The sequence below is a fragment of the Cervus canadensis genome, chromosome 31 (assembly GCF_019320065.1).
Source record: "Cervus canadensis isolate Bull #8, Minnesota chromosome 31, ASM1932006v1, whole genome shotgun sequence".
Taxonomy (NCBI): domain Eukaryota; kingdom Metazoa; phylum Chordata; class Mammalia; order Artiodactyla; family Cervidae; genus Cervus; species Cervus canadensis.
The window spans coordinates 18,043,894-18,056,321 of NC_057416.1; the positions used below are offsets into that span (position 1 = coordinate 18,043,894).

The 12,428-nt window shown below is 40.9% G+C and overlaps 1 protein-coding gene across 5 annotated transcripts in view; it reads left to right on the forward strand.

The window, feature by feature from the left end:
- The window catches only part of MTUS1 (microtubule associated scaffold protein 1), a 181,274-nt gene that overhangs the window by 78,073 nt on the left and 90,773 nt on the right, over positions 1-12,428 (forward strand). The window contains exon 1 of one of the 5 annotated variants that reach the window (XM_043454628.1): positions 3,853-3,972. The exons of the other annotated variants lie outside the window; for them this stretch is intronic. Coding sequence (XP_043310563.1) covers positions 3,963-3,972 — 10 coding nt within the window. The 5' untranslated portion in view covers positions 3,853-3,962. Of the gene's footprint in view, positions 1-3,852; positions 3,973-12,428 lie in introns of those variants that run through there. 5 annotated transcript variants of the gene reach the window in all.

The following is a 12,428-nucleotide window of genomic DNA, read 5'->3' on the forward strand; positions in this document are numbered from 1 at the left end:
TTTGTTGTGATCCACACAGTCAAAGGCTATTTCTTTGCACTGATCACTTAGAAAGGCTTTCTTATTATCTCTCCTTGCTATTCTTTGGATTGTTGCATTCAGATGGATATATCTTTCTTTTTCTCGTTTGCCTTTTGCTTCTCTTCTTTTCTCAGCTATTTGTAAGGCCTCCTCAGACAACCATTTTGCCTTTTTGCATTTCTTTTTTGGGGGGATGGTTTTGATCACATCCTCCTGTACAGTGTCACGAAGCTCTGTCCATAGTTCTTCAGGCACTCTGTCTATCAGATCTAATCCCTTGAATCTATTTGTCACTTCCACTGTATAATTGTAAGGGATTCAATTTAGGTCATACCTGAATGGTCTACTCTTGAATTGAAGTAAATAGGGGTGGTTGTACAGAGGACAGTTTCTTTTACCCTACTAGTATAATATTGCCTTAGCTAATTCAAGAATGTAGAATACTAAAGTCATATTTTACAATATATAAATGTAGAATGCTTCTGAAATTCTGGATTTTGGTAGGCAGTTTGTGGCTTAGATGGTAAAGAATCTGCCTGCAATACAGGAGACCCAGGTTCGATCCCTGGGTTTGGAAGATCCCCTGTAGAAGGAAATGGCTACCCACTCCAGTATGCTTGCCTGGAGAATTCCATGGACAGAGAAGCCTGACAGTCTACAGTCCATGGCGTCACAAATACTCAGACAGACTGAATGACTCACACTTGCACTTTACTTGTTCCCTTGGCAGAGAGTTTGAAAGTGTACACTGTGCAACTCTTACTCCAGAGCCTGGAATGGGTAAGACATGATTCTTGGGCTCAAGGTATCAGGATGGGGCAATGGCAATTCATCCTTCATCACATCTATCCTTATAGTACTATTAAAAAAAAGAGAGAGAGCTCTAGGGATTTCAGAAGGGTATAACTTTACAAATACCAAGTTTGTTGAAATTCTTTCTTGCAGTAATAATATAGGTAATTCTCTAATATAATGGAGGTATACTTTTACATACATAAGAGTCTTGGGTTAGTGTTGATGCTCTCTCCTTTTTAGTTTTTGCCACTGAAATCCCAGAATTAAAAACAAGAAGGATGTATATGAATTCAAGCATTTTTTAATACTTGGCTGGTATACTAGGAAGTATAAATAAATGGGAAGCTAGCGTTCAGAGTATAGAATGTAAAGGTTGTGGGCAGTCAGTACAGAATGTGTGGACCAATTGAAGAAGGCGATTGAATTGGTGCATTGTGTTGGTGTTTAGTGAAAGTCGCTCAGTCTGACTTTTTGCGATCCCATGGACTATACAGTCCTTGGAATTCTCCAAGCCAGAATACTGGAGTGGGTAGCCTTTCCCTTCTGCCCCTTCTCCAGGAGATCTTCCCAACCCAAGAATCGAACCCAGGTCTCCCACATTGCGGGTGGATTCTTTACCAGCTGAGCCACAGGGGAAGCCCAAGAATACTGGGGTGGGTAGCCTATCCCTTCTCCAGGGGATCTTCCTGACCCAGGAATCGAACCCGGGGCTCCTGCGTTACAGGCGGATTCTTTACCAACTGAGCTATCAGGGAAGCATTGGTGTTTAAGCAGTCAGCAAAGATAAGGGGTTTGGACAGAGCCCAGGTCCGTCAAGGTCAAGAAAGGAACATGGCGGGCATTGTCCCAAGCAAGGTAAACCTTACTCTGCCCCATTGTATCATGAATTTGACCAGTTATTAATGCTTTGAATATCACATCGGGTTTCCAATGCCCGCTTCCAAGCAGGCTATTTAAGAAGTACATAGCCCTTTAGAAGTGGGAAGGAAGTGTACGTGTTGGTTGCTCGGTCGTGTTCCGTTCTTTGTGACCCTGTGGACTGTAGTCCGCCAGTTGCCTCTGTCCATGGAATTCTCCAGGCAAGAATACTGGAGTGGGTTGCCATTTCCTTCTCCAGGGGATCTTCCTGACACAGGAATTGAACCCAGGTCTCTTGCATGGCAGGCAGATTCTTTAATGTCCGAACCACCAGGGAAAGTTGGTAATAACCCCCAAACCTAACAGTCAATAGGCACTTACTTGATTTAAATTCTTTTTCATTTTAAAAGGTGTGGTGCCTATTTTGGTAGACTTTTGAAGTTTTTATATATTCTTTTTAAGAAATGACTTAAAATGACTGTGTTGTAGCCTAAATGTGTTGTGATTTGTTTCTTCAGACTTCTTTGAACATCACATTGTTTCCAGTGTTTTTCAGTGGGTTAAACAACTCTACACTGAAGGCCTTTGTATATTAGTACTTATGCTGGTCAGATAAATTACTTAGATACATTCCTCTAGGTGGAATCAGAGGGTGTGGGCATTTGTAAGACTTTTGATACAGGTTGCAAGTTGCCTTTTAGAAACAACATGCATGTCTGTGCTCCTACTCTGACTATGTAAGGGTTTATCCCAGCACCCTAGCCAATATATGTTTTTAAATTTTCTTTAATTGAAGTGTAGTTGCTATACAATATTATGTAAGTTACAGGTGTATAATGAGTCATAATTCTTAAAGGTTATACTCCATTTATAGTTATTATGAAATATTGGCTATATTCCCCTTGTTGACAAATCTTGCCAGATGTTGACTCTTTAGGAAAGTAAAATATCTTATTTTAATTGGCATATGTTTGGCACTCAAATATTTGTCAGATGAATGTAGATACAAGGGGCAAAGTGCTCAGAAGTTGAAGTGAATACAAGGTCAAAATGCACCCTCTGTGAAGTTACATTCTGGTAGGAGAGACAGGGCCTTCATAAGTAAAATATAAAGGATGTTTGACAACCTCCAGTACTAAAGAGAGAACAAATACTAATGTGGAATAGGGGGAATGTGAAATGTTGGGGTTTGTGGGGGTGGGAGAGAGAGGGACAGAGAGTGTGGGTGGGGGATGGAGCCTTGGCTTTTGTGTAACGGCCTGGGGACCCAGGTAGGTGAACATCTGGAAGAAAACCGTAGCCTAAAATTTTAGATCCATGATACACCTGAGAACCAGTCAGTCTTGTCAGGCAATAGCACACTTTGAGTGCTTTAGATCAATCAGACCTTCCCAGACTGCACAGTTCAGTTCAGTTCAGTTGCTCAGTCGTGTCTGATACTTTGTGACACCATGGGCTGCAGCAGGCCAGGCTACCCTGTCCATCACCAGCTCCCAGGGCCTCCCCGTGAGAGGGAACAGTGAGTGGGGAGGCCCTGAGGCAGTGTTTAACTAACAGTTCCAGGAGTAGCAAGGAATGAGATAAGGAAATGAGGAGATGAAGTTTGAAGATGAAGGAGATGAAGTTCAGCTAGGAGATGAAGTTTGACAGGTGGTAGAGAGCCACATCACATAGTCTTGAAAATCATAAGGACTTTGGCTTTTAACCTAAGTGACTGTGATTTTTTTTTAAATTTTATTTTATATTGGAGTGTAGCTGATTAACAGTGTTGTGATAGCTTCAGGTGGACCACAAGGAGACACAGCCACACACACACGTGTATCCATTCTCCCCCAAACTCCCCTCCGGTCCAGGCTGGCACCCCACGCTGAGCAGCGTTCCTTGTGCTCTGCGGTAGGTCCTTGTTGTTTACCCATTTTAAATACCAGAGTGTGTGCATGTCCGTCTCAAAGTCCCTAACTATCCCTTTTGCCCATCCTTCCGAAGTGACTTAAACAGGATCATTTTGACAGCTGTGTAGAGAATGAATGAGTGAGGGCCACATCAGAAAGCTCACTGTGGAGGTTTCCCTGTAATCATGGCAGGAGACTGTGGCTTACACAGGGTATGAGGGGTTGGATAGGGTTTTAGAGGGATCCGGATTCTAGATATATGTGTTAAAAATAAAGCCAGTGGCGTTTACTGATAGAATGAGGGGCAAGAGCAAAAGAGAGGAGTCAGACATGACTCTCAGTATTCTGGTCTGTGCAGTGGCAGGACGCTGAGATGGGAAAGCAGGAAGGAGACACATGCTGGGAGGTGAGTATCAGAATCTCACTTGTACAGACATCACGTTGAGATGAATATTAGATACGTGAGTGAAGGTGCAGGGTAGAAAGGCGGACTGATGTCTAGAGCATGAAGGAGAAGTCTGGTCAAGGGAGATTCGTTTGAGATTCACCAACAGGTAGATGGTGTTTAAAGCCACCAAACTGGATAAGAGCACAAGAACAGGTCAGGGGCCCTTTAGGGAACTCCGTGGAGTATGTGCAGAGCACCTCTGGGGTCCTCCTGGCTTTAAAGGGCTGGAGAGAGGAGAAGGAATCACAGTAACAAGCAGGAAGGAACAGCCAGGAGGGGAGGAGAGAGGTCAGTGCAAAGTGGTGTTCTGGAGGCCAGGTTAAAAAAAGCCTTTCAAGGAGAAAGGAATCAACTGCACCAAATGCTGTTGACAGGAAGCAACATGTGGTAGTTAAGACAAAAATTGTTTTAAACCAGCAGTATTGTGTTTATTTAACAGGAAGCCAGAGGCAGGCAGTTCCTGGATCGGTGATTGGGTATTGTCACCTCTTCTGTCCTTCCACTCGTCCTGCTTCCGCATGTTGCTTTTGTCAGGGACTTTTCAGTTAAAGTATGGTCGCTGAGGGTTCCAAGGGTGAGTCCTGCTGCTGCTGGGCAGAGGCTGGGAGCCGTGGGCTGAGCGGAGGCCGGCCTTTCTCCTGACATGCCTGCCTACCTTTATCAGGAAGGAAAAGTCCTACTGAGCACCTTGCCCCCTGGCACTCTTAGCTTTAAGTCTTATTGGCACCAACCGGATCACATGGTTACCCGTAACGTGAAGAAAGGTTAGGAGCACAAGTGTTTGGCTTTTTGAAGCTTTCCATAAGATGAGCAATGGAAATGGAGATTAGGAGTGCCAGTTGGGGAGACAGAGAGGTTAAACGCGATAAGGTTAAATTGAAAAAAAGAAAACAAGAGTTGTCCTATTTTAATTTATTCTTATTTAGATCTTTTGCTATCTTGTACTGTTTTGGGGCATACGATGCTTTGTTACTGACTTGATATTGTCTGTCATCCTTTGGCTTGTGTTTCACTGTATGACTTTATTTTGCATACAACAATTTAGAAAAATTTCCTTTTTTAATAGTGACATACATCTTGTAATTTTTCATGTTTTTATGGTTCACAACTGAAAGAAGATCTATAATTATTATGGTTAATTTGTATGGTTTTAGTTTCCTTTTTAATCCAATTTTATAAATATTTGTGGTGTATGATGAGAACTAGTAGCTGATATTTATATGCCACTTACTATGTGCCAGTTGCTTTTCTAAGCCCTTAAAATATAAGCTCATCTAAATGTCCCAAGCACCTATGATATGAGTCCACTATAATCACCCACATTCTTTTATGTGTGAGGACACGGCACAGAGAAGTTAAGGATAAGCACATGTGTGGCAGAGCTGGGCTTAAACCTAGGCAGGGAAAGATTGAGGGCAAAAGGAGAAGGGAGTGTCAGAGGTGAGATGTTTACATAGCTTCACAGACTCATGGACATGAATTTGAGCAGACTCCGGGAGATAATGGAGGACAACAGAGCCTGGAGTGCCACAGTCCATGGGCTCGCAAAGTTGAACACAACCTAACTACTGAACAAGTCTGGCTGCAGACTGTTGACTTTTAACTGCTACACCATGCTGCTTCTCCCATTTTAATTATTTTTTAATTCAGATATGTTAATACCACAAATAGGTGTCTTCACTGATGTGAAATGTCTGCACTATCTTATTCTAAATTTTTGTATTTCTGAGATTGACACACCAGTTTATTAATCTGTCAATATGTTTTTGCCATTACTAGACTGTTTTTACTCTTTGATACTGTAATGAACTAGTAACAAATTCCTTCTAAGGTTTTAAACTTTAAAAAATTGTAGTAAAACAAATACTATGGAAAATTTACCATTTTAACAACTTCAGTGTACACCTTGGTGGTAGGAAGTCACCTACCACCCACCCACCCATCTCATCTCATCACCCACCACCATCCCATCTCCAGAGCTTTTCCTCTTCTGCACCTGAAACTCTGTCCAGTAAACACCAACTTCCCATCCTCCCCTTCCCTCAGTCCCAGCAACCCTCATTGTGTTTTCTCTCTGAATTTGACTGCTCTATGCACCTCGTATAAGACGAGTCATGCAATATTTGTCTTTTTAGAACTAGCTTATTTCACTTAGCGTAAGGTCTTTAGGTCCATCCATGTTGTAGCCTGTGTCATAATTTCCTCCCTGTTTAAAGGCTGAATAAATATTTCATTGTAATTGTGTATATGCCATATTTTCTTTATCTGGGCATCCACTGATGGACACTTGAATTGCTTCCACCTTTTGGCTATTGTGAATAATGTTACCTGGTATACTGGTATCTGTTGAAGGTCCTGCTTTCAGTTCTTTTGGGTGAATACCCAGAAGCTGAATTGCTGAATCATAAAGTAGTTCTATTTTTAATGTTTCTGAGAAACCCCAAATCCCATTTTCAACAGCAGCTGTACCATTTTACTGTCCTAACACCAGTGCACAGAGTTCTAATTTCCTCACATTTTTACTGACAATTATTTTCAGTCTTGTTTTTATCATAGCCATACGAATAGATGTGAAGGGGTATCTTATTGTAGTTTTGATTTGCATTTCCCTAATGACTAATGATGGTGAGCAATTTCTCATGTGCTTCTTGGCCACTGCATATCTTCTTTGGAGCAAGTTCTATCCAAGTTCTTTGCCCATTTTCAAATCAGTTCTGTTGTCGTTGCTGTTGAGTTACAATCCTCATTTTTATGTTCTAAAAATTTTTGATTATTCTTCCTTATTCTAGTTAAACTGTTCTTTAAAAAATTCTCCCAGTTTCCTCTTTAAAAATAATCACATATGATTTACCTAGGAATAACAGTCAATACATCAATTCAGAGAAGAATGAACGTGTATGTCCCACTTATTCAGATCTTTGATGACACTCATTTTTGTAATTTTTCATCATACTAACACTGTTTGACATGTTTCTTCATAGGAATAGTATGTGTGTCCATGTCTGTGTATGTAATTGCTTTTTATTGCTAAAGCAAAGAATCTTTTCCTTTTTTCTTCTGGTACATCAGAAAGCTGTTGATTGCTGTACATTATTTTGTAAGCAGCTTATCAGGTCTATTTAATTTTTAGACAATATCATCAAAGCAAAAGTTTTAAATATATGCATTAGTGTCAATGAGAGAATTTGATCATTCTGGGTTGATAGTGAGTCTGTGGATTGACAGTTTGACATATGTATGATTTTTCCCCCATAACTGATGGTTAATTCTTTATTCCTTTGGGTAGCCTTACTTTAGTTTCATGATAATAATTCCTAGTAATAGAGAATTACTCCAAAGCTCACTTCCTCTTTATAGTAGTATTTAAAGAGCCCAAGTTACAATTACAGCTGTAAATACATTCTCTCTTTTTTTTTTTGTATTTTAACTATCTATGTTGTATATTTGGCGTTTTCTCTTCCTGGCTCTAGTAGTTAATGGCCCTTGCATTCCTCAATAATAATTATACTTTCTATAGTAATTTATATTTTAAATTGCACATATTAATAGGTGGCGTATATATCCAGACTGACCTCAGTGATCTCCTTTTCATTGTCTAGTTAAAATCCCCATTGCCTCTAGCCCTGGCAAGTGCACTAGCTTCCTAACTGTTCCCCTGATTTTAAACTTTTCCCTTCCATCAGCTCTTCACAGGACTGCCCCGGGATCAAGTTCTGATGTAAGAGCTCAGAAAGCTGCAGAGCACCCCCTCCCCCTGCTTCACGCCCCACCCCCCATAATTAAGGTCTAAAGTTCTTAGCCTGGCATTAATGCCATCTTAAACTTTAAGCTACTTAATGCCAACTGCAAACTGCCCACCACTCCAACCTTGTTCTGTTTTTCTTCCCCATGAAGCCTGTGTTCCTGCTTAGCAGAGGAAATCACAGAACCAAACATTTTCATACAATGAGATGGAATGTATTCTCCAGAAGTTAATCATTTTTCTTGAGAACGCTTGGTAGTGATTTCTCTAGAAAGATGTCTCCAGCACCCTCTCCATCTGCAGTTACCTTGCCTTGTGTAAGCAAGTACTAAATACTTGTGTAACACAACCCCTTGTGTGAATCAACTGTCTAAATTTTTGTTAAGATTATCCGTGTCTTCTAATATAGGGACTACAGTAGCCAAGTTTTTTTTTTTTGTCAGCTAATTTGGTCAACATCTTCAAAGCCCGTAAATTTCACCAAATGTAAAGAACAGCAAGTCATTTTTTCAGTGTGGAACAGTCTTGTGAGAAATATATTAAAGCTGGATTTATTCTTGTCTCATTGACCATTCAGAGGTGAGAACATGCTTCAACTGGCAGATGTTTCTGTGGCTTTGGAAACTGCTCTCATTACTTTGAAGGTGTTTTGTGAGCTGTGTGGGACCCAGATTCTCTCCCAGGCTTTTCCTGAAAGAATGGAGGAGGTCGAGTTGGAGCTGAGAGATGACACTCCATTCTGTGACGTCTCTGGGAGCTCCTATTGGAGGATGCGTCATTGAATATGAGTGTCAGAACAAAGCGGTGCCATGCAGGAGTTCCTTCTTTGGCTTTAATTTCCAGTCCAAAGGAAACATACCATTATGGTTTTGTGAAGATTTTTCCAGTAGTAAAGTGGCTTTTCATCTTGACCACATAAAAGTCTCAATTAAGGCATTGACTTTTTTGTACTAAAATTTTAAGAATTAAAGAGTACCTAATGCTTATAGATTTACAGGAAAAAAAGATTATTAGAACCTACTTAAATTATTGGTCCAGCTTATCCATTTTTAGTTGTTAATCTGTTTTGTCTTGAGTATCTCTTTCTGTTTAAATGTTTGAGCCCATCAACTTTAATAATATTCTTTAGTTTATATTATAAAAATAGACTTATGGTAAGAAAAAATTCACATGGAGTGACATGTAAGTATATAAAGTATGAAGGGAAAATTCCCTGTTTCTGTTACTTTCCCTTTCTTTCCCTCTATGTCTCTACCCCTTAAGACGTCCATAAAAATTTTCTATATCCTTCTGGAATTTTTCAACACTTAGATAAGTACAAACTTAAGGAAACTGGGTAATATTAACGCAGTCCTATTTTTCACTTAATAAATGTGTTACAGATTTTCAGTTTTATTAGGTGTTTCTTAATGATTTTTTGTTGTTGAAAGGCAGTACAATTAATCAGATTTTCCAACGTGGTTTTCCAAGTAAATTGTTTATTTGCTGGAGGTATGTTTCAAAACCATCAGAATCTGTTACTCTCTAAGGCAAAGTGAAGGTGTTATTCTTTCCAGGTTTTCTTAGACAAAAGATGGTTATCATTATAGAATCAGAACAAATCTGTTGTCTCTATGTAGGCTGATGCTAACAGCATGAGCTTAAAATAAACCACTAAGGTCCATATGATATCTCTGCAGGAAGGTCTTAAACTTTTATGGTTCATAGCCAGGATAGGTCACACAGCGTGACATAAACGATCGCCTTTTCAGAACTGGAGGAGCACTCCTGTCTTGATTTCATCGTTGAGGACTTTGGTGTTTAGGTTCGTCAGAGATGCTCAGCCCGACGTTGCCTTGTCTTACTTGTAATATTGCTCATGATGTGTATGTTTTACTGCTTCTTTATCCAAGTCCAGTTACAGGTCCTGTCAGTCAACTTTGTATTAAGTTAAACGTTGGTACCGAGGGTGGAGCCGTTAGGTACCTTTGCTGGCCCTGCTGCTTTTAGCGTTCTTGCAGGCTCGCTGCCTTCTGAGCAAGGGGAGGGGCTCTGGCTGGCCTCCGGGTCCAGAAGAGGCCGCAGCGGGCGGGTGGTGGAATGGCCTGCGGTCGGTCCCTTCTGTTGCTGGTCATAGGTGTGGGACCCCAGTAAGCCATTTAGCACATAAGTAGGTTGCTGATCTAGAAACTGGAGGCGGCAATGGTAGCGCACTGTCAGGATGCATCTCGGTTTCCGTGGAGTAATCCTTTGGTGAAGTGGGCATCGTCCCGTGTCCTCAGTGCCCGCTGGTCCGTGGTGATGGTGGAACGGGGAAGACTTAGGCCAGGACTGTAAGTTGCCATTAGATGGAAAGGGTGGGGTTGGATGACAGAGAGACTTGTGCAAATGGGAGGGGCCAGTTCTCCGGAATGAGAATCGGGCTTTTGGGGGTAAGCTTGCTTCTGTGCCAGGCTGTGTGTTGAAATCAGAGGGGACAGGTGTGTAGTAATTCTGAGACACATGGAGAAGTGTCTATAAACCTTTGATGCTTTCAGAAACAATGATGTGGGACAACCTGTTCTAAAAAAAAAAAATAGAAAAGTTTAATTTTCTAAACATTCTGAGCCTTGACTGTGTTGTGACGGTGGCCCAGAAATGTTTGCATTGTCAGGCAGATTCTTTACCACTGAGCCACCAGAGAAGCCACTACCCAGAAATTTTTATCTGTCACTTACCCAGCCTTGTTCATTGTTTCCCATAATAACGGCTCATTAGAATGAATTTGCTGAAGGAGCAGCAATTTGGTAAATTTATATTGTAAAATCTGTTTATCCCTCCTAAGAGCAAGTAAAACCAGTGGCCAAATATACATTAAAAAGTCAAATGGATACTTGAATATTCATTTTCTGCTAATCATTATAAGGAATGTAGAAAAAATCCCCCTTTAGTTGATAGAGTGAAGAGTCTATTAATGAAGAACAACTAAGCTTATAAAAATTGGTTAACTGTTGAATGCTTCAGTGTAGATGGTGAGAGAAGAGATTATTAAAATTTGTCCGTCACTCTTGGCCTTCAAAACATTTTTATTTTTTAAATTTTTGGCCACACCATGTGGTTTGTGGGATCTTAGTTCCCTGAACAGGGATTGAACCCAGGCCTTTGGCAATGAGAGCATGGAGTCCTAACCACTGAACTGCCAGGGAATGCCCCCTTAAAATTTTTTTAAAACTACCTCCATTACTGTTATCATTAAAATTCTACATGTATTTTATGGCTTCATTGAGATATAATGTCTAAGATATTTGATTTATATACATATATATTGTGAAAGGATTGCTACCATCTAGTTAAACCTCATTCCCTCATGTGTTTACCATGAGTGTATGAACAGGTTCATTCTATTTTCATAGCAATCTCACTACAGTGATACCACTGTATATCAACTCTAGTCACCATGTCTAATGGTATTCTTCAGCCTTGTGCATCTAAGGGCTGACAGTCTGTGTCCTTCCCAACTTCTTCCTATTTCCCACCCCCCACTCCCTATTTCCCCTATTATTGGCCTCAAAAGAAAAATTAATTCATTCAGCAAGCATTAAAACTCACTCCACGCTAGATGCTTAGCTATGTCCTCAGTGGAATTGAATTCAGTTCTCTTCCTGGTCTCAGGGGCCGTAGAGACTAGTCTGAGAGGCACACTGAAACAGATGTTGTAACAGAAGGAAGTGTGGATCTGAGTAGGAAGGTGTGGTCCTTTGCCCTCGGTCGGAAGTGCCCAAGAAGTTCAGTCCAGTCCCTCAGGCGTGTCCAACTCTTTGCGACCCCATGGACTGCGGCACGCCAGGCTTCGCTGTCCATCACCAATTTCTGGACCTTGTTTAAACTCATGACCATCGAATCGGTGATGCCATCCAACCGTCTCACCCTCTGTCATCCCTTCTCCTCCTGCCTTCAATCTTGCCCAGCATCAGGGTCTTTTCCAATGAGTCAGTTCTTCCCATCACATGGTCAAAGTAATGGAGCTTCAGCGTCAGCATCAGTCCTTCCAGTGAATATTCAGGACTGATTTCCTTTAGGATTGACTGGCTTGATCTCCTTGCAGCCCAAGGGACTCTCAAGAGTCTTCTCCAGCAGTACAAAGACATCAGTTCTTCGGTGCTCAGCTTTCTTAATTTCCAATTCTCATATCCATACATGACTACTGGAAAAACCATAGCTTTGACTAGACAGACCTTTGTTGGCAAAGTAATGTTTCTGCTTTTTAATATGCTGTCTAGGTTGGTCATAGCTTTTCTTCCAAGTAGCAAGTGTCTTTTAATTTTATGGCTGCAGTCCCCATCTGCAGTGATTTTGGAGCCCAAGAAAATAAAAGTCTGTCCCTGTTTCCATTGTTTCCCCATCTATTTACCATGAAGTGATGGGACTGGATGTCATGATCTTCTTTTTTTGAAAGTTGAGTTTTAAGCCAACTTTTTCACTCTCTTCTCTCACTTTCATTAAGAGGCTCTTTAGTTCCTCTTCACTTTCTGCCATAAGGGTGGTGTCATCTGCATATCTGAGGTTATTGATATTTCTCCCAGCAATCTTGATTCCAGCTTGTGCTTCATCCAGCCCAGCATTTCACGTGATATACTCTGCATATAAGTTAATTAATAGGATGACAGTATACAGCCTTGATGTACTCCTTTCCCAATTTGGAACCAGTTCATGT